This window comes from Echinops telfairi, unplaced genomic scaffold (assembly GCF_000313985.2).
Source record: "Echinops telfairi isolate 266 unplaced genomic scaffold, ASM31398v2 ScPeMD7_1;HRSCAF=3_0, whole genome shotgun sequence".
Lineage (NCBI taxonomy): Eukaryota > Metazoa > Chordata > Mammalia > Afrosoricida > Tenrecidae > Echinops > Echinops telfairi.
The window spans coordinates 79178626-79201399 of record NW_022103896.1 but is presented as its reverse complement, the minus strand read 5'-3'; the positions used below and the strand labels follow the sequence as shown (position 1 = coordinate 79201399).

The 22774-nt window shown below is 41.1% G+C and overlaps 1 protein-coding gene across 1 annotated transcript in view; it reads right to left on the bottom strand.

Moving 5' to 3' along the window:
- Positions 1-6047: 6047 nt before the first annotated feature.
- SPIDR (scaffold protein involved in DNA repair) overlaps positions 6048-22774 on the bottom strand; it is a 229688-nt gene continuing 212961 nt past the window's right edge. Inside the window, exons 9-10 of the mRNA XM_045291525.1 lie at positions 9633-9819; positions 6048-6128 (exon numbers count right to left, since the gene is read on the bottom strand). Of these exons, the coding sequence (XP_045147460.1) occupies positions 6048-6128; positions 9633-9819 (268 nt within the window). The remainder of the gene's footprint in view (positions 6129-9632; positions 9820-22774) is intronic.

Genomic DNA, 22774 nt, shown 5'->3' with positions numbered 1-22774 from the left:
CTTACGAAAAATATTGGGGACACCTTACCTTACCCATCCTAAGGCCTTGATCTTGCCCCCTCAGGCTTCTTTTTGACACCCCCCCAATCCCGACACACAAAGATCATTAGAAGGGAACATCATTTGTGTCCCTCCAGGGCGTCCCAACTGCTGTTTTGATGTGGTAAAAATTAAGAAGCAAAGAATCTTCAGGAAAGACGAGAGAAATGGAAACATTGCCTTCAGAAGCATATAAACCTAGATGGAGAATATGTTGTAACAGTAGTTTCACATTTTGATATTTTTGTTTAGCCATGGATTCTACGATTTGATAATATCACATACAAGTTAAATGTTCTGGAGATCATTCAAAAATTATTGTATCAGTACATGTACAGGGAACTGTCAAGAATTCAAGCCATAATTGGAAAAGGACACAGAATGAAGGATATAATTACTGATGTCAGATGGATCTTGGCTGAAAGCAGAGGATACCAGAAAGATTTTTAATGTGATTCTTTTGACTGCTCAAAGGCATTCAACTGTGCAAATCATAGCGAACTAAGGGAATTCCACAACACTGATCTGTGCTCATGGGACACCTGTCTATAGATCAAGAGGTGGACATTTGAATAGAACAGGGGTTAATGAATGGTTTAAAATAGAGGAAGGTGTGTGTCAAAGTTTTATCCATTCACCATACTGATTTAATCGGTATGCTGAGCAAATGATGCAAGAAGCTGGGCTATATGAAGCACTCAGTATCAAGTCTGGAGGAGGGCATGTTAACGACACAACCTTACTTGCTGAGAGTGAAGAGGACTTGAAACACTGATGAAGACCTGAGGCTTCACTATGTATTATATCTTAATACAGAGAAAACAAAAAACCCTCACAAAGGGACCAACCAATAAGCAATATCATGATCAGCGAAGAAAAGACTGAATCACAATCACTGTGAACAGCTGTCAAGATATCAAGCAACATATTGCACTGGGCAAACCTGCTGCAAAAGACCTTTGTAAAGTGTTCAAAAGCGAAGACAGCACTTTGAGGACAGAGGTGTGCCTGATGTAGGCCATGGTATTTTCAGGTGAAAGCTGGGCAAGGAATAAGGGAGACTGGCGAAGAACTGATGCATTTGAATTACAGCGGTGGCGAAGATTATTGGGGGTGGGGTGGGGTTGGGGGATTCCCAATGTAGGAGGCCAGCGAGAGCCGCGTGTCCATGGGGGACCCTTTCCCCCAGCCCTGTCCAGGTCTTCTTTGTGCCTCTTGTTTTCATAAATGCTCTCCTCTGGGGCATCACTGCTGTCCATGATGCCACAGAACTCACCAATCCCAGAAGGAACTTCCTTGGCGGGACCCTGCTGGGCTTACAAGCCACATGGGGATTTTACTTCCCGCTGAACGGCCCTGCTTCGCTGTGGCCATCGTGGGCCGGAAACTTGAGCGGCTTCCCTCTACTGCGCGTGGCCACCTCGACAGAGCAAGGCCAGCTTTGCAGGGCTGGACCCCAGGGTGGGGCCATGTCCCTGTGGTGAGCCGCCGCCGCCGCCTGGTTCTGCGCCCACTCCGCTTGCCCCAGGGTTTAGGTCTCCACCTTCTTTTGCAGCTTCCTGCATCATTCAATCTTTTGCCTATAGAATCCTTTAACATTGAAGCTCGAGGCTTGGATTTTTTTCTTGAGTTCTTCCAGTTTAAGATAAATCTACCAAGCATGTTCCTCCTCTTTGGGTCTTGACAGTCATAGATAGAGCCTAATAAACTAAACTTCTGTGTCATCCGGGGTTCATTATTATGAGGGTAAACCAGAGTATTGCTATCAAAGAAACTTGTTCTCGTTTTTTAATATTTTCTGCTTTATTTTTGATTGAGGTTTTGATCTGTTTTGCTTTGTTATTCTTGTTAGTGTGTGTGTGTGTGTGTGTGTGTGTGTGTGTGTGTGTGTTTTCGCGTATATGAAATCCAGGACAGGCAAATCCAAGGAGACATGAACTGGATTAATGCTTCCTTGGGGTTATGGCAGGGGAGGTTGGGGAAAACTTGGGAGTTAATAACAATGAGTACAAGCATTAAGACAATGTTCTAAAACTGATTGTGGCGATGATTGTACAACTCTTTGAGATGTGACTGAACTATTGAATTCTATGATATGTGGATTATACGCCAATAAAATGGTTGAGGAAAAAAGATGAGATCCTTGCAGGCGCTCTGGGGCAACTGCACTCTGTCCTACGGCGTTGCTGCAATGAGCTTGGCAGCAGTGAGTTCCTGGGTCACCTCACCCACCAAGACGCTGTTTCCACCTCGGAGTGTGTCCGCTTTACCGCGAACCTCCATGCCCGCCTCAGTAAGTATTCCCTCTCCACAGCCCCACACGGCACACGAGCCATGAAGAATATGCAAACAAAATAAAACCAAAGGCTAAATCTAATCTATAACTGTCCCAGATAATCCTGTTTAAATTGACCACAGACTTAACCAGAGCGCAAGACTGGTCTACAGCTGTAACAAGTCATACTAGAAGCTGCAGAAACGGGGGAAAGGAATCCCAAACCTTATGCTTGGTGTTATCGTTGCCCTGTTGTGGCGCTGGCTCGTTTTAATTTTATGTGTCAAATACCCTCTTTTTTGGGTTCTTTCCCAAAGCATTTTCTAGAGGCTGAAAGAATAGGTGCTTATTTAGATCAGATTTATAAGAACCGCCAGGTACCAGCTAACCAAGAAAACAGCCTCTTCCTGGCCGAGCGTGCGGTGAGTCGCGTCTGCAAGGGCCTCTGGCTGGTTCTGGACCCGACTCAACGCCAAAAGCACTCCCAGGAAGTGGCATTGACCGTGCCCCTCCTGGGATGGGGTGGGGGGTGGGCGCCTAGAAGAGAAGTTAGAAGCAAAGTCTGTACTTAAACTTGCAACAAGAATGTCTCAGTATGGAAACACTGTCAGACTGAAGCACAGCTGTCTGGTTACCATAACACCATACAAAGTTATTTAAAATGGTAATGCAAGACAACCATCTTTGAGTGCAATTTCTCAGTCTGCAATTTGTCTCTCGCTATATGAAAAAGCACAAAAAAGGATCTGAATTCAATCATAAACAAAGCCACTCATAATTTGTGTAATATACTCCCAAATCATGTTTTTTCCCTTTTCTTTTAAAAATCATTATATTGGGGGCTCACACAGCTCTCATCACAATCCATACATGCATCCATTGTGTCAAGCACATTTATACACTTGTTGCTATCATCATTCTTAAAACATTTTCTTTCCACTTGAGCCTTTGGTATCAGGTCCTCATTCCACCACCCCACCCCCCATGAACCCTTGATAATTTATAAATTATTTTTTCATGTCTTACACTGTTCAATGTCTCCCTTCACCTACTTTTCTGTTGTCCATCCCCCAGGGAGGGGGTTATATGTAATCATTGTGATCGGTTCCCCCTCTTTCCCCATACTCTCCTGGTATCTACTCTCATTAATGGTCCTGAGGGGGTTATCTGTCCTGGTTTCCCACTTTTATCTGTACCAGTACATGCTCTGGTCCAGCCAGAATTAAGGCAGAATTGGGATCATAATAGTGGGGGGAGGAAGCATTAAAGAACTAGAGAGAAGTTGTACGTTTTATCGGTGCTATACTGCACCCTGACTGGCTTGTCTCTTCCTTGTGACCCTTCTGTAAGGCCAAATCATGTTTTTGATCCTTGTTCATAGGTAGCTATCGCTGTAAGGTGGCCAGTAAACTGAATGTAAATTAAAGTGTAGAATTCACTTCCTTGGGCACATTTTCTTATTTCAGGTGTTCATGTGAAGAGCGGCTCCATACTGGCGCATCCTGGCGGACAGTGCCACTGGGGCCCCATGACTAGAGTGCTTGAAACCCCATATACTTCTTTCACTCTCTTGGAGAGGATGCATAATTGGCATAACAAATGTCAACAGCCATTCTTTCTGAATGGCATTCAAAGGCACATAAGAATAAAAAAACTAAACTCCTGTACTGGAGTCACTTCTGACTATAATGAAGCTACAGGACAGAGGAGAGGCACCTAATGGCATCAGAACCATGTGGTGGGCTGCTAACCCAAAGGTCAGCAGTTCAAAGACACCAGCTGCTCCTCAGGAGAAAGACGAGGCTGTCGGCTCTCATAAAGATCTGCAGTATTGAAAAAAAATCTTACCATAGTGAATGATGGGGGGAGTGTGGAGTGGAGACCCAAAGCCCATTAGTAGGCCACTGGAGATCCCCTTGCAGAGGGGTCTCGGGGAGGAGATGAGCCAGTCAGGGTGCGATGTAACAATGATGAGAAATACAACCTTCCTCTAGTTCCTAAAGGTTTCCTCCCTGCTCCCACTACCATGACTCGAATTCTATCTTGCAAGACTGGCTAGACCAGAGGAGGTACACTGGTACAGATAGGAACTGAAAATACAGGGAATCCAGGATGGATGAGCCCTATAGGACCAGTGGTGTGAGTGGCAAAACAGGGAGGGTAAAGGGAGAATGGGTAGGGAAGAGGGAACCGATTACATGGAACTGTGTGTGGCCTCCTCCCTGGGGGACAGACGGCCGAAAGGTGGATGAAGGGAGAAGTCGGACAGGGCAAGATATGACAAAATACCCATTTGTAGACTATCGGGGGCTCATGTGGGAGGGGGGAGCGGGGAGGGAGGGGAAAAATGAGGACCTAATGTCGGGGGTTTAAATGGAGAGAAAATGTTTTGAGAAATGATGTACAAATACGCTTTACACAATTGATGTGTGTATGGATTGGGATAACAGTTGTATGAGCCCCTAATAAAATGTTTTAAAAAAAAATCAAAATAAAATAGCAAAAAAGGGAAAAAAAAAAAAAAAGATCTGCAGTATCATTCTAAGGGAATTCAAGTTTGATATGTTTGTTTTGAAGTAGTCCTAGGGGAGCTGTTGGTTATTTTGTTGTTGTATAAATAGTACTGATTACTTTGGATAACTAAAGCTTTCGGTAATTGCTTCATTTATCAGAACAGAACATTTGATACCATAGTACATTATTTCCTCTGCATTACAAAGTAGCCTTTCTAAATACTGGAAGTTCTACTTAGTTATTACTGACTCAGAACTTGTTTAACCCATAATGTATGCCTAAGGACCATTCTGGATGTTTGGTTCTTTGTTTTTGTGTGTGCGCACCCATAAATACGCATGTACATTTTATTTTACATTCACTAAAAGCTGTTCTAAACAAAAATGGCCTTTAACAACCATGGGTATCTCCCTGTTGTTACAGGGATGGATGCTATCCTTCTGGGCCACTCAAGGAGATCACCTCAAGTACAACTGGGGGGGAGGGGACTTGTAAGTCATAGCTTTTAAATCAAATAAATGATCCAGTAATTAATTAAACAACTTAAAAAATCTCTCAAAATCCACACCTATGGAATCACATAAATGAAACTTTATTTGCAAAATCCTTTGTGCAAGAATAATCTTACCACTACTCAAAACCTCCCCACCCAAATAAAGAAAAGTATACTAATGTTGGTATGTCTTCATGGTTTTTAGTGGGTATTTGTTCCTTTTAGATAACCACATTTTTACAGACAGTTAAAATCTGTGTTACATTGACAAAAAGGTGATTCATGGAATGTCTTAAGACCTTGCTGGTGAAAACCCTAATAAGCTGGTTAGCCATGCTGCCGCTGAGGACCTGCTGCGAACATGGTGAGCAAACTTGTCAGCCCTACACATGACCTGCTGGTTTGTTTTCATCCCACCCACTCTTCACACCGAGGTCCAACCTTCTCAGTACTGGGGTCTGTTTTCATCCCAACCCACTCTTCACACCGAGGTCCAACCTTCTCAGTACCGGGGTTTGTTTTCATCCCACCCAATCTTCACATGGAGGTCCAACCTTCTCAGTACCGGGGTTTGTTTTCATCCCACCCACTCTTCACATGGAGCTCCAACGTTCTCAGTACCGGGGTCTGTTTTCATCCCACCCAATCTTCACATGGAGGTCCAACCTTTTCAGTACCGGGGTCTGTTTTCATCCCACCCACTCTTCACACGGAGCTCCAAACTTCTCAGTACCGGGGTCTGTTTTCATCCCACCCAATCTTCACATGGAGGTCCAAACTTCTTAGTATCAGGTAACTGTAGCTCAGCTAAAGCCAGGAAAAACAACTTTGTAGTAATCAGAATTTTAACTCAATTGTATATTGTTTACTTTCTTGTGAATACTGATGAACTGTGGTCAATAGATAGTTTTATATTCCTTTATGTACAAACAACAACAACAAAAGACTTGCAGTATCAGAAACCCAAAGGGGCAGTTGTACTCTGTTCAATAGGGTTGCCATGAGGTGGAATCAGTTAGAGGGCAGTGTGTTTTAGGGTATGACCGCCCCCACGGGGTTTCCAACACAGTAAATGTTAGGGAAGCACACTGCTCATCTTTCTCCCATGGATTGGCTGGTGAGTTCAAACTGCTGACCTTTTGGTTCGTAGGCAAGTGCTCAAACACTCTGTCACTCAGGTTCCTCATATAATAGAACCCCAAACCAAACAAAAACTAGAGTCATGTTGACTGACTCAGAGTGGCCCAACAAGGCCCGGCAGGATTATTCCAGAGGGTTTCCACAATGGTACATTCTTCACTGAAGCAGAGTGTCTCATCCTTCCCTGCGGAAAGTAGCTTTTGAGTTTGAACCAACACATTTTTGGTTAGCAGTTGAGCACTACCCACTCTCCTGTGTATTGCCTACCACATTCTTGAAACTAGTGGTTGCCCCGGTTAGAGGGGAGTCAGTGCTTCATTCCAACAACGTAACTGTGCTGTCGGAGCTGGGCAGTGTCTTGACTGTAGTGGTCAACAAACCAACCTTCCCACTGCCCCCCCCCCCCCTCAGGCAGATACACACACAAATGAGGATAAATAAAACTAAGGAAGTCTGAGTAAGATCAGTGGGTTGCATCACTATTAATATCCTGATTGGGATAATGTGTTGTAAAACGTTGCCATTGGAACTGGGTTAAGGATATAAGGCATTTTCTGTGTTACGTCTTACAAATGCATGTCTCTTAGTGAAAATTTCATTAATTAAAAAAAAAAAGCATTCTTGGGCAGGGTGGAGGGAAGGTGAGGGAGAAAGGGGGAACAGATGACAAGGTCTACATATGGCCTCCTCCCGGGGGACGGACAGCGGAGAAGTGGGTGAGGGAGATGTTGGATGGGGTAAGATATGATACAATAATAATAATAATAATTTATAAATTATCAAGGGTTCAGGGGGAGGGGGAAAAATGAGGAGCTGACACCAAGGGCTCAAGTGGAAAGCAGGTGTAAGAATGATGACGTCAACATATGTACTAATGTGCTGGACACAAATGATGTATGTACGGAATGTGATGAGTTGTATGAGCCCCTAATAAAATGATTATTAAAAAAAACCCCAATAAAAAAGTCCCCCCCCCCAAAAAAAAAAGCATTCTGGGCTCAACTTATGAAACCTTATTGTCCATTCTGTGGCTGCTACAAGTTTACTAATTGTCATTTATTTCCTCAAGATTTCAAGATTTCTAGAACTCCATTTGCAGTCATCTTTGTAGATATGGTAAACACACCCTTGACTTTTTCCAGAATAATATTAATATTTCTTGTATTTTCATTATTTGTAATAGTAGGGATTATTAGAAAGACATAGTAAATACAACAATTTAAATTTTTTATTAAGATTCTTTAATGTAAAAAATAAAATTAGACAAAATTATTTGTCAAAACATGTGTCCCACTTTTTGATGGAAGGAAAAGTCATACACATCCACAGCTAAATAATGACCCCAGGAAGTGCCTTCATCCTCTTGAGTCCGATCTCTCTGTGCTAGCTGGGAGCTGTGCTTGTGTTGGCCTCTGTGTGTAAGAGGAGGCATCTGAGGCACCATTTCTGTCAGGAAGCAAGTGACCCCTTTGCTCCACCCCTCAGACCCAGAACCCCGACTCCACCATGCCTCCTTGGCTTCCCACCGCCTCCTGAAGAGAAGTACTAGGGGAGTATGAGCTGAGAAGCACCATTTTCCTTCTTCCTGCTCATGGGTCAAATTTGCCTTTGTGGTAGTCATACTTCCCAATGTAACCTGGCCAAGGCACGGGAAGGGGAGTTTCAGTTTGACTTGAGATGCCACGAGTTGCTGACTCGACAGTAACATTTCTGAGCAATCCTCTGATTTAAATGTACCACAGCAACAGGGTGATGGGATCGGAACAAAGGCAGCTATCGCATGGTACTATTCTGTCGGTCAGGTCCCTTATACAGGAAAACGTGTGTAGGGTAGAAACCTGTTAGCGAAAGAAAACTTAAATCTTTTTTACTAATAGTAATGAAAACTAGTCAGACTGAATTCTGTCAAAGGAAGAAAACTTGAAAGCCATGGGAAAACAAGGCAGCCTCATTCAGTCCTGGCTCTCACAGGTTTCACTGTACTGCTGGGGCTGGGGAGAGGAAGGGGCGCCACAGCACCCTGGGAAAGTGCAGGGTGTTCACTCTAATCAATCCTACGTGTATCTTTGAGAACACGAGGAAAGTGCTATGTAGTAGTAGGTAAGCACTAGACGCCTAACCTAACCAAAAGTTCAGTAGTCTGGAGCTACCAGCAGGATCAGGAAAAGATGTGGCAGTCTGCTTCCTAGAGGTTCATAGCTTTGGAGCCCATTTTGGGCCATGCTCCCACTCTGTCCTACAGGGTGGCTATGACTTGGAATTGGCTGGGCAGCAATGGGTACTTACTTTCTGATCATGTAAACATATAACACCCAGCAATGTGCTTTGAAATCTGTTATCATTCAATTGATTGAAGAGTCATCTTTTTATATAATATTCTCTAGGTTAGGAACATCAAAGGGAAGGTTTGCTAATCCTGCATACATATAACAGCTTGTATAGTCTGTTTTCCCTCTACCCCTGAAACCATTTGTCATCCTCAGTGTTCAATTCAGCACCAGGGCCCTTGAGAACTGTGCACCAGGAGCCCCATGAGCACTTACAATGGGGCTCAGTCCCGTTTGTGAGTTTCAGCATTTCCCTAAATTCATCCTGTCAGGCTACCATGGCTCAGGGTCAGTACAATTTCAAAAAATAATCTCCAGAGTAAAATCTCAAGTTTATGCAGCTCCTTTTTATCTCACTCGATATAAATATTGTGGAAAGAAAGACATGATTTCCCAAAAAATAAGTAAAAGAAAGCTTAAGCAAAAATATTACCATGTAGAAAAAGAATGTTTGGGAACGGAGTGTGGTAGCAATTGTACATTCTACTTGATGTGGTTGAAATAAAGAATGATTTGATATATGTATTAAATCCTAACTAATTTAAAAAAATTAAAAAATTAGACAATTATAAGACAAGAACAAAGAATATGAAAAATTCCATATATGTGAATGAATTAAAGATATTTAATTAAAAAAGAGGAAATACTATATAAAGATCATGATAAAAAACTAAACTGAAATATAACCTAAGGCAAAATAATCATCACAAAATGCTGTAGATCATGCTTGCTGTACATTTGGAGGGGAACAAAAGTAAACATTTGTACATACAATGAAGTCCCTTCAAATATGGTCACCAATGTTATTACAAAGCAGAACACCTATACATCAGTGAGAATTTACCTGCACTTCTGGTGTTAGATCCTTAAGCCTAAACATTCGGGCCAAACTAGTGCTCCTTCTTAGAAGTGAAGAGTCCTGGCGCTGCAGCATCCCTGTAGTTTCTGAGTCTTCTTTGGCAAGAACTTTCTGACAGAAATAAGTGTTCAGAATAACAGGGCAACTTCCATCTGGGATAACAAGTTTTTGCCTGGAAAAAGAAAAGAAAAACCTAACAGCTTATTTGCAGCATTAGTTTTCCCTCATATTCTTTGTTAGTTTTTCATATATATATACCAAACCATTTTATTAGGAGTTACACAAGACACCACACCATTCCACAGTTCAATCACACCATGCAGTGTTGTACAACTGCTACCACAATCAGTTTCAAAACATTTTCTTCCTTCTTGACCTCCCTGATATCAACTCCCCATATTCTTGCTAGATCAGGAATGAAAACAGCAGTGACTCAGCTGTCCAGAGCTACGTAAATCAAGTCACTTTCCGAGTCTGAATGCCTTTACACTTGCTCAAAGGGTAGTCAATGGATCTGATTCTACTTTTCAGGGGAAAGCTCTGTGCCAGGTAAGGCAAACTTGGAAGATAGGGAGCGTGGGTTCTTGGGATTGTTCTCCTTCAAGTTCTCCTGTGCCCAATAGACTATGACAACTCAAAGAGACAAATGGATGGGCAGAGACTATCCATAGGCTTACAGAAGTGTCCAGGCATCACAAATAAAGTGAAAAAGGAGTATGAAGAAATTTGAAGGGACTTCAAAGATTTTGTAGGACAATTGAATGAAAAGAAATGGAATTTTCCCAAGAGGTTTTGAAGCCCCCGCATATAGACTCAACTCTGAGCAGCCAGCAGTTGTGGAGTGCAGTCTCCTGGCTAAGATCACAGCTTCGAAACAATTGGAAGAACGAATTCTCAAGAGTGTGGCCTGCTCCTTTTAAAGCAGACTCCGTGGGAAAGCTTGTCACTTATGCTGGATCTGGATCCTGCATTTGGCTTGTTGAACTCGTCATATTGCCTGTCCGTCCCGGGAGCCATCAGTGGATGGCTGACCTTGGATTCATTTACTTTTACATCCACCAGCCTGGGGTCTTCCTGCTTCCTAGTTTATTATCGCCCACAACTAGATGAGTCAGGAGAAGCTTCCAGCTTAACCTCTAACCTATGGACTTGGATCTGAGTGGACTCATGTCTACAACTGTGTGAGCTATTTCTTTATATATGTATATTTTTTTCTATGTACATACACATATAAACATCACTGGTTTTGCTTCTTTAGAAAAACGAGCCTGACACAGGAGCCTAGACTCCCACCCTCATCAGACTGCAATGAAACAGCCAACATTCCAGTTAGTAGAATGGTACCAGAGGGACAGAATAGGGGGTCTACACTTTTCACCCATGTAAGAAGAACTCCTCCCCAGTGAAGAACAACATGTGAAAAGCATGGACCTTCTACCTATATCATGCAGCCGCAACAAAGTACCCTTACTCTCTGGGTAGTGTCAGAGGAGATCTAGTGGACAATCAAGACTTGCACGACTGCCCAGTCTCAATGAGGCTTCCCTCTAACAGTAGTGAATATCAATTTAGATGTAAGGCTCAGCTGGAACTTCCATGCCTGTCTAGCAATAAGTAGGAGTCACTTCCTGTGCTGCTATCAATGGAGTCATAGAGGGGAACATGGATTTGTATCTCCACCTAATTGTAATGAGGCAGTAGTCGTCCAGGGCAGTGTCAGAAAAGGTTGTTGTGGCAGTTACATAATCTCTTGTCAACTTGAGAGAATTAAGAGGGAAGGGGTGGAGTCTAGCCTGTCAATCAGATCACAACCTAAAGATGCCTCCTTGTGGGTATGGCCTTCTCATGAGGATTCTGGGGACTTGCTCTCTCTCTCTCTGTGCTTTGCCTTGCTGTTGAGTAGCCATACTCGGAAAGCTGGAGGAGCCACATGGAGACTCATGTCAGTGGTTAGATGCTTCCACTGCCACTGGATTCACAAGACTTTCCACCCACTGGCCTGTGATGTTCCTGAATTCAGCATCATTGCATGTACTGTGTGAGTCTGAAGAGGAATTTATAGACTAATTAGTATCAGACATATGGGTTAACAGTGGACTTATGGGCTTGATCTGGAGTGGGCAGGGATATTTTCTCAATATACAATTTCTCTTTGATATAAAGGTCTTCCTTATACATATATGAGTGTCTCTAGATTTATTTCTCTAGTCAGCCTGGTCTAACACATTATGGTACAGGAGAGGGGTACTAGAGAAACAAATCATGAATATGGTGAATGGATGCTTGTTTGACCTCTGCCTCACGTTAGTTTTTCTTCTTTGGCTAGCCAGAGATGAGATAAGGCCATGCTGTTTATGGATTGTTTCCTGGAAAAGTCATGGGAAATGAAGGTTTTGATTCCTAGAAATTGTTTTTGGTTATTCCTTTCTGAAATGGTGAAAATGAATGTGATAAATGTGAATCTTGAACTCAGGGGGCAAAATTGCCCAATTGAATTTCTCAGCTACCATGATGCTTAGTCAAAATAGGTGACAGAAGGTTAAAATGGCTGATAGAAAGCCTGGCCCTGGCTTCATGCAGTCAGAGGTCTAAGGCTATATTAAATAATAAAAATATAGATAAGTTTAGATAAGATAGTTTAGATTAGGATTGAATTTAACTATTTTAAGAAGGTGTTTAGGGTCTGACTCATGTTCATATTGATTTCTTATGCTTATTGTTATTGTTACAATGATTGATAGGGATGATTATTGGGAAGTATGAAAATAGAGAGTTTGTAAGCCCACTTGCCTTCAGACATTAAATAGAATCTTTAAATGGGTGTAGGAAACACCTGCTAAAAAGGCTCTGAAAGCTGTTGATAGAATGAAGAAGAAGAAAAAAAAACACTTTGGCTTTTTAAATTTTGAGCTGCTGGTTTGTGCCCCAAGCTGGAAAAATATGGAGCTCTGGAGAAACTCCTAAGATGGAATGTAAAAGGGAGCTTAAGGGCAGCCTGAAACACTTGCTAGGTGACTACCTGGATTCACTTGTTGAGTGGACGTGATATTATGCAGCAATAAAGAGACGGGTTGAATCTGGCCCTCATACCATGGACCTGGTTCACAATGACTAGAGGAGAAGACAAGAGTAGGCTGGCTAGTCTGAAGTTCATGACTTACCACAAGGGGGATAGGGCTGTTCAGGATTTGTGATGGGCCCAGGGTCAAAAGGTAAGGTGGTCAATGGGCACACTGGTTAGACCAAGCAAGGTGGCCCACACTGAGTTGACCAAAACCTGACCAGATGAAGAAAAGATTTTTGCGTTTGTGAATTAGTGCATATTGCTGTTGGTTTTCTGGATAGCCTATCCTGATTTGCCTTTGCTTATGGATGTGGATCACAATTGGAACTGGAATTGGATTCTAATTGGAATCAAGATTCTTCACATGGAAGAACATGCTTGTCTCCTCAGAGTACTGGGTTAATATATGTGGACAGTAGAGAAATTGGATGCCCAGAATGGGGGTGTGTAAAGGAATGAAGTGGTTGGCTTACATACTTTCATGGGTGGGGGCATATCTTCACAGGATTATAAGATTATGGTGTAGGTGTTGCCATAACTGCAATTGTTAAGTACAGAATGCTTTTGTTTTGTTCACTTATAGGATATTATGTTTAAATGTAACTGACACACTTGGAGGTATACACATTTTAGTTTTATCCTATTAGGTACAAATATGATTTTAATATTGTTTTGTTTAAAAATTATGCATAGCTACAGAGTTGTGTAAAAGTTTCAAGTTGAGAAGGGGTGGTCTGTGGTAAGTACATAATCTATGTCAACTTGAGGGTCTTAAGAGGGTAAAAATGAAGAGCCGATATTAAGGGCTCAAGTAGAAGGCAAATGTTTCGAGAATGATGATGGCAACAAATGTACATATGTGCTTGACACAATGGATATATGCATGGATTGTGATAAGAACTGTATGCGCTCCCAATAAAAGGATTTAAATTTAAAAAAAGTAAATAGATTAGAAAAATTTTGGAAAAGTAAAATGAGAAAATTGGTCTACCTGATTTAAGACTCATTACATAATAGCACAGTATCAAAATTGCATTGTACTAACAGAAGGAGACTCTTGGATCAAAGGAATAGACTGAAGAATCCAAAATTAGGCACAAGTAGAAATGCTCAACTAATTTTGGACAAAAACAAAAAGCAATTCAGCAAAGGCCAGGCTTTTCTCCAGATGGTGCTGGAGAAACGGAATATCCACAAGCAAGTACAGAAACGTTTCACACATTATACAAGAATCTAACTCAAAATTAACTACAAATACGAATATATTGAATAACATTTTAAAACTTTGAGTTAAAACATGGGAAAATACTTAGTATTGACTTAAAAAAATAAAATTGTGCCATAAAAGAAAAAAAAGTGATCAATTCAACTTAAAACTAACCATTTTTGCTCTATGAAAGGTTCTATTAAGACAGTGGTTCTCAATCTTTCTAATACCGCAACCCTTTAATACAGTTGCTCATGTTGCGGTGACCCCCCCCCAACCATAAAATTATTTTCGTTGTTACTTCATTACTGTAATTTTACTACTGTTATGAATCGGGCGACCCCTGTGAAAGGGTCGTTTGACCCCCAAAGGGGTTGCGACCCACAGGTTGAGAACCATTGTATTAAGAGAATAAAAAGACAAACTAGAGATTTCAGGATAATAATTTGCAAATTATCAAAAAAAGTTAAAATGTTGATTATACATAGAACTCTGAAGACTAAACAGTAAAAACAAAATGAAACAAGAGCATTGTTAGAGTAATAAATCAATTTAGCAAGTTGGGAAGGATATAAGGTCAATATACAAAAATCAGTAAGCTTTTTACAAAACAACATGTAATCTGAAACGGAAACTAAGAAAAAATTCCATCTACAATAGCCTCGGTGAGAATAAAACATTCATAAATAAACCTAGCCAAGGAAATGAGACTGTGTAATGAAAATTATAAAGCATTCTTGAAAGAAATGAAAGAAAGCCTACACAAATGGGAGCATATTCTGTGCTCATAGGTAATATGTTACCTAATTTATATTATTACCAATAGTACGTAATTTATAGATTTATTACCAATACTACCTAATTTATTGATTCAACACAGTCCTCATAAAAATTTCAACAGCCTTCTTTTCAGAAATGGAATATGTATGCTCAAATTGATATGCATTGCAAAGGGCACTCAAAGGTGTGCAGGCAGCATAAAGGGCTCTGCATTAGACTGCTAACTATGGACTCAGCAGTTCAAACCTCCTGGCTATCTTCTCCTGTACAGATTTACAGCTCTGGGAGCCAAGGCCTCTGAGGTCACTCTGAGTCAGAAATGTTTTTGGGGTTTTGCAAGGGGCACTTATTAGCCAAAGCAATCTAGAAGAAAGGAGAACAGCATGGTAAGGCTCACACTTCCTGATCTCAAAACATTATTCTAAAGTATTCAAAAGTTTGGTACTGGTAAGAGAGATATATACGCCTATGGAATAGAATTAAGTCCAGACATAATGTATATTAAGTCCTAAGTCCAGTCAATGACAAAAGAATAGTCTACGTTGGGACAACTGGATTTCTCCAAACAAAAGAATGGATCTGGACTTATATTTCATACTCTATTTGAAAACTAACTACAAATGAAGGCTCTAAAACCATAAACTCGTTAAAAGAAAATATAGGAATAATAACTTGGGAACTAGTTTTGACAATTAATTACTAGATACTGAAATTAACCTCCCCCCCAAAAAAGACAAAATAGATAAATGCGGCCTCATAAAAGTTAAAAATTATGTGTGTTCATCAAAAGACTTTATCAATAAAACGAAGAGATAAACCCACAGATAGGGGACCAGATGTGGTTCCTTCCAATTTAACATCCAGAATATGTAAAGAACAACTTAGCAAAGACAAATAATCCAATTAAAAAATGGGCAAAGAACTTGATTAGATATTATCACCATGGATAAATGCAAATGGCCAACAAACACATGAAAAGATGCTCAGTTAGTCACACACCAAACCCACTACTGCTAGGTTGATTCAAACTCATCGTGACCCAATAATACAGAGTAGAAGTTCCCACTAGGGTTTTCAAGGCTGTACATATTTCCAGAAACAGACTGTCATATTTCTCTACAATGGAGTATCTGGTGGGTTCAAACTACTGAAATTTTGGTTAGCAGCCTAACTCATAACCAGCTATAACACCAGGGATCCTTTTCAGTTTACATAGGAAATGGCCAATTAAAATAACAATGAGATATAATTTTACACTCACTATGTAGGATATGGAGAAATCGGTGCACTTATCCATTGCTGGTGGTATTGTATAATGGTACAGCCATATGGAGTCCTGGCAGTACAATGGCTAAGTGCTTGGCTGCTCATTGAAAGGCTGGTAGTTCAAACCCATAAAGAGGTTCTGTGACAGAATAGACCTAAATATATGTTGCCAAAAAGATTTCAGCCTAGGAAACCCGTTGAGACAATTCTACTCTGTCACATGGGTGGCTTTGAGGTGGAGTCAATGAGATGGCCCGTAAAACAATAACTCAGCCACTTTAGAAAGCACATGGACTTAACGAACACTTAGAGGTAAAACATTGAAGGCAGGAATACAAACGCATGTTCGTTTTACCACTATCCACAATAACCTTTTCTCAGGACTGGTCTCCCCTGATACCCAGCCCCAAGTAGGTGAGATGAAGTCTCGCCATCTTCTCTTCTAAGGACATCCTGGTTACACTTTTCTCCAAGACGGATTTGTTTGTACTTTTGGCAGTCCGCAATGTTTTCAATAGTCTTGGTCAACGCCCTAATTCAGATGTATAAGTTTATTCAGACTTCCGTATTCATTTGCCAACTTTCACATGCACAGGAGGCGTGGTTTGGGTCAGGCGCACCTGTGGTCCTCAAAGGGGCATCCGTGCGTTTCAGGACTTTAAAGAATTCTTATGCAGCAGATTTGCCCAATGCAAAGCATCATTTGATTTCTTGAGAGCTGCTTTTATGAGCCTTGACTTTGGATCAAAACAAAAGGGAACCCTTAATAACAACTTCACCCTTTTCTCTGTCACAGTCTTGTCTATTGGTTCCTTCGGGAGGATCTTCAATCCATATGGATATATAAATATTAACTAAAGCCCATCATTTACATCAGGGTTCACTTTCAGTGTTGTAGTTCTCTGGGGTTTGAGAAATGCATGATGGCACGTGGACACCAGTATAAGACCATACCGAGTGACTTTCATTATACTAAAAATGCTTGGTGCTCCACCTTCTCTTCCTTCCTACCCCTCCCTAATCTGGAAATTCCTGATCTTTTGTTTCCCCAGGCAAAACTGTCACATATATAGTGGAGTGCCATATAGCCATACGTGTACTGTATGGAGTTTTGTTACAGAGGTTTCGGTCCTCCTACTCATTGCCTTAAGTCAATTTTGACTCTTCGCGGCCCTATAGGAGAGCGTAGAACGGCCTCGGGGAGCTTCTGAGAGTGGGCAACTTTACAGGAGGAGGAGGCCTCACAGCTTCCCCATGGTGAGCTAGTGATTTTGAACGGCTGACCTCTTGGTTAGCAGCCAAAGTGTAACCCACTGTGTTACCAACGCTTTCATCCAGTACTACTAAAGTTTCCTCCCTGCTTTTTTAAAAAATCATTTTACTGGGGGCTCATACAATTCTTATCACAATCCAGACATCCATCCATTGTGTCAAGCACATTTATACATTTGTTGCCATCATCATTCTCAAAACATTTCCTTTCTACTTGAGTTCCTCATTTCCTCCCTCCCTCCCAGCTCCCCCCTCCCTCATGAACCCTTCATAATTCATAAATTATTATTATTTTGTCATATATTACACTGTCCAACGTCTCCCTTCACACACTTTACTATTGTCCTTTCCCTAGGGAGGAGGTTATATGTAGATTCTTGTCATCAGTTCCCTCTTTCTACCTCACCTTCCTTCCACCCTCCAGGTATCACCACTCTCACCACTGGTCCTGAAGGGGTCATCTGTCCTGGATTCCCTGTGTTTCCAGGTGCTATCTGTACCAATGTACATCCTCTCATCCTCTGGTCTAGCCAGATTTGTAAGGTAGAATTGGGATCATGATAGTGGGGGGGGGGGGGGGGGGGAGAGGAAGCATTTAAGAGCTAGAGGAAAGTTATATGTTTCATTATTGCTATTTTACACCCTGACTGGCTCATCTCCTCCCTGCAACCCTTCAGTAAGGGGTGTTCAGTTGCCTACAGATGAGCTTTGGGTCTCCACTCTGCACTCAGCCTCATTTACAATGATACAATTTTTTTGTCTTTTATACATGATACCTGATCCCTTTGACAGCTCGTGGTCACACAGGCTGGTGTGCTTCTTCCATGTGGGCTTTGTTTCTTCTGAGCTAGATGGATGCTTGTTCATCTTCAAGCCTTTAAGACCCCAGATGCTATATCTTTTGATAGCCGGACGGCTTGATAGCACATTTCTTTTTATCTCTGGATAATACTGCATTGTTTATTAATTCACCTATTAAAGCAACATTTAGTTGCTTCCAGTTTTTGTCAATTAAGAACAGAAGTGTTATAAACACATGTCTGCAGATTTTTATGGAGACCTAATATTTTAATGTCATTTACATAAAAACAAGTGAATACAACTGCCAGTGAGCATATTTGTTTTGCAAAAAACTGTAAAAACTGCCTTCCCAAGTGCATGTAAAAGACTGTAAAACTGTAAAAACTGCTTTACAAAGTGGATGCAGGATTTTGCATTCCTACCAGCAATGACTATGGGCTCAATGTTTTTTTTCACTACAAGAACACAGTATGTGTCTTTGACAGCCTCTGGTGGTGTCAGTATTGTGGATTTTAACATTGTAATGGGTGTATAGTGGTATCATTGTTGTTGAATTGCAATTTCCTATAACATATAACCCAGACATTTTTCATCAGTGTTATTTGCCATCTGTATGTTTTTGTGTGTGCGTGAGGTTCCTGATGAGATCTACTGCCCATTTTATAACTGAATCGTTTGCAAATATTTCCTCCCTGTCTGACTTGTCTTTTTACTCTCTTACCAATTTTTTGTTTTGTGCAGAACCTAAATCTTTATTTTTAATGAAAAAAACCCCTTCTAAAAAAAGTGGATCATATTTTTGATGTAGTTCAAAAGTCCTATCAAACTGAGATCACCTAGATTTGTGTCCTATGAGATCTGAAAGCTGTATGATCTTTATGTTACATTTTAGGGCTGTGCTTCATTTTGAACTTCTTTGGTTTTGTGTGTATGGTGGCTCAATTGTTTCGGCAGCATTTGTGGAGAGGGTCCGGTTTTAGCAAAGCCCATGCATTTCAAGGACTTCCATAATCACACTTCACAGCCCTGGAGACTACCTCCAAGGAAAAAACTTAGGGGGAAAAAGAATGAAAAAGTTCCAAACTGATCCAAAACAAGGACGGTATAAAAGATCTGTGATTCCATTATAACTTCAGATAGTTTCTATTAGATTTCTGAGAAGAATAAACTACCTCTGGAAAGGCTGAGAAAACACAGCAGTAAATGGAACTACGGGTTCTTTTTTGTTTGTTCCCATTTTCTTTTTTTTAAACACTGTTGCTTTGCTTGCTCTTCTGGAAGTCCATGGCACGTGCCCTGGCTCACACTGAATGGCAAGCAAAAGAAACTGGGATGGCAATGAGCACAAAGGCGCTAAAGCTGACAGGAGTGGAATAAAAGAAACAGTAAAACAAGACCAAGAAACACTGTCCTCAAAGATCATGGATTATCCTGTACAGAGAAAAATACTGAGTGTAATCTAGCTTCAAACAGAACACGCCTCAATTAAAAGAGATAAGTGTACAAGACTGGTTAAAGGACAGTGCTTTAAAATATGAAAGAACGGAGAAGTTTCTTGGGTTAAAGCTTCATTTTCAGAGAAGGTAAAATTTCTTTTGAGGGCTCAAATCACGTGGCCAAACACGTTAGTTTGTACAATGATGACAGTAACACGGGCATCTCTGATCACACCGCACCTGACCACTGAAGAACCGTGGTAGGGTACGTCACATGCTGCAGTCAAAGTAATGTCCCAAGGTTACCGCAAATGGCAATAAGACATGCTACAGTCAGCAGTGTCAGGACATAAATACCATTTATGACCCTTGGAAAGTGAGAATGTGCCCCTGAAAAGGAAAATTTTCTATGAGACCCGACAATTACTGAAAGGCTACTGCCTCTTTTCAGAGAGAATGTGGTCTGACACCATCACTAGCCTGGAGGAGATCACTTTCAGCTGACGGGCTCAGGGTAAAATAAGAATCAGAATTTGTCAGTAGTCTGAATATTGTTATTATTAGTTATATTATTAGTGAAATAACATTGTGCCACCTACTGCTTTTCATGATCACAGCAACTCTCAGACCAGGTGCAGCGAGGATCCTTATTTTGCACAGAAGGCAATGGAGACAGAGTCCTATGCCCAATGGCAGCCAGGAAATGGAGGATCCAGGACAAACTTAGAGAGCTACTTTAACGTGTTATTAATCATTGCATATAATTACTTCAATGGTGGTATAAAATCCCTAGCAAATCTTATGTCCAGGGTATTCATTTTGCAAATAAGCAAACCAGAATCCAAGGAAGGCACTGAATTGTTGAAAGGTGGCACAGGAAGTCTACTGGAGCAGAGTAATGGCCATAACTTAGACTAGCTTTCAGCTCACTGTCCCCTTCTGCTACACACTGAGTTTCCTGAGCACTGGGTATTTAGAACTAGAGTGAACGTCTGCTTTTCTGAGTAGAAGGACCTTTGTAAGCAGTAGCACAGAGTCCAGAGTAACACTCCGTAGAAATATGGTCTATCCTCCAAACGCAGCTTAACATCTACTTTCTTCAATAAGCCAGCCCTCATGAGTTATGTGCAACCAGAAATGATATAGGCTTCCTCCTCTAATAATTGTCACGGGGCACACAGCCTTATAGTATAATAATTCGTGTTGCACATTTAAAATCTTCTAAAGAGGGTATGTATTGTATTTCCTATTTACTTATCTGCTGAACATTCCTTAGGTGGATGGCATGAAAATTAAGCCTAAACAAATATTTGCAGAGGTCGGATAAATGAAGCTAGTTTGCCTAGAACCTAAAGATTAATTCTAGTTAAAAAAGACTTCCAACATGCCACTTTTATGGCTCCCAATAACCAGAATAAAGTCCCAAATCCTTACTGTACTATGTGAAGCTATTTGATTCCCACACTGGCTGATGTGGTCTTTAATCCGAGTGTACCTTTAGTTCAGGTACTTCCTGAGCCCCTGGAGCACTTCTAATTTGCAACACCCAGAGGTGTCACAAGCTGGGGCATACTTGACAGGCTGTAAAAACAAAAGCAGTACCTGAAATCATGTCTTTCACATAGCAGGTGCTTTGATTTAAGAAACTGCTTAAAAGGGCCTAAGAATGATGTGAAATATGTAAGAAAGTTTTCAGGGAGAGTTATGAAATCTCTTTCCCAGGAGATCTACATAGATAAAAAAGATACTCATCTGCCTGGGGTGAGTAACTGTCACCCCCGTCTTGAGGCAAGAAGCTAGATGCTACAAGTCTTTTCTAGTCCCGTGATTCTACATAACCCACTTATAAGGGTGTATTAACTGATAGGCAGGCTATGCAGTGGACTCGAACCTATAGCTGATTACAGAAACTCAGAGAAGCAGGTAATTATAGTCAGGAGGAAAAAAAAAATCACGGTTAAGAAAGAAAAATAATCTGTGTACAAATAGCCATCCATAATTCTAGCTGATCTGCTGTGGTTGCACAGCATCAGACAGTAGAACTAATTTCCTTTTGGAGGCTCTGTTCTTGCTCTCTCTCGCTTCTAAATCTTTGATACTGGATTCTTGTTAATAAGATAAAGGTGAAACGATATGGGACTTGTTTAATAATCACTAGCTAACAGACATTTTAGTGCCTTCAAATGTTGGAAAGTTTTTCTGGGTATATTTGACCTACTGATTAAAAAAAAAAGTGGCACTAGTTTTCCTATTAGCTCGAGCTTTTGAGATACCAAACATATGCCTATACCACTCTTCACTCTGCTCACACATAAAAAAATCAGGATGTTTGAATGTAGTGCTATCTTGCCAGAGATAGCGGAAGTGAATGTTGGCTTTACTTAAAGTAGTTTGTGTTATACTAAATATTTAGGTCAAGTTATACTTCACATAATGTCCTCTGATTCAAAGATATATTTGAACAGTGCAAATTAAACGAACTTGGAGTTTTCTCCAAATATCATGTCATCTTTATGAGGGACTGAACAGCAGGCAGTTCCAATTCATTATCTTAACAAGGGGCCAGAAATAAGAGTTCCTGTACAATACATAGGGAGCCCTGACGGCACAGTGGGTCATGTGTTTGGCTGTGAACCACAAGGTCAGCCATGGGGGCCCACCAGGCACTCTTCAGGAGAAGGATGAGACTTTCAGCTCCCGTAGGATTTACAACCTCAGAACCAACCCCACAGGAGATGTTCACCTGTGCAGAGAAACTCTAAAAGTAAGACTTTTTCTTATAAAGATGTATGGAATCAACTTCACTTTTGAAACATTTAACATGAATCTCCATTGACTTCTATATATTAAAATGTGTTCTGATGGGGAGAATGAGGGAGGTCGGAAGGAGACCCCAAACCCATCTGTAGACAATTGACATCCTCTCACAGAAGGGTCACAAGGAAGGGATGAGTCAGCCAGGGTGCAGTATAGCATCGATGAAACACACAATAGTCCTCTGGTTCCCTGAGGCTTCCCCACCCCACATAGCTAGACCGGAGCATGTACACTGGTACAGACAAGAGCTCTGGACACACAGAATCCAGGACAGATAAACCCCTCAGCAACAGAAATGGGAGTAGTGATACAAAGAGGGTATGTGGAAGATGGAGGGAGAATGGGGAGTAAAGGGGGAAACCAATTGCAATGATCGCGTATAACTCTCCACCTCCACCCACCTGACCTACGAAGGGGAAGAACAATAGAATCATGGGTGAAGGGAGACAGTGTGGTCAATGTAAGATATTAAAATAATAATAAT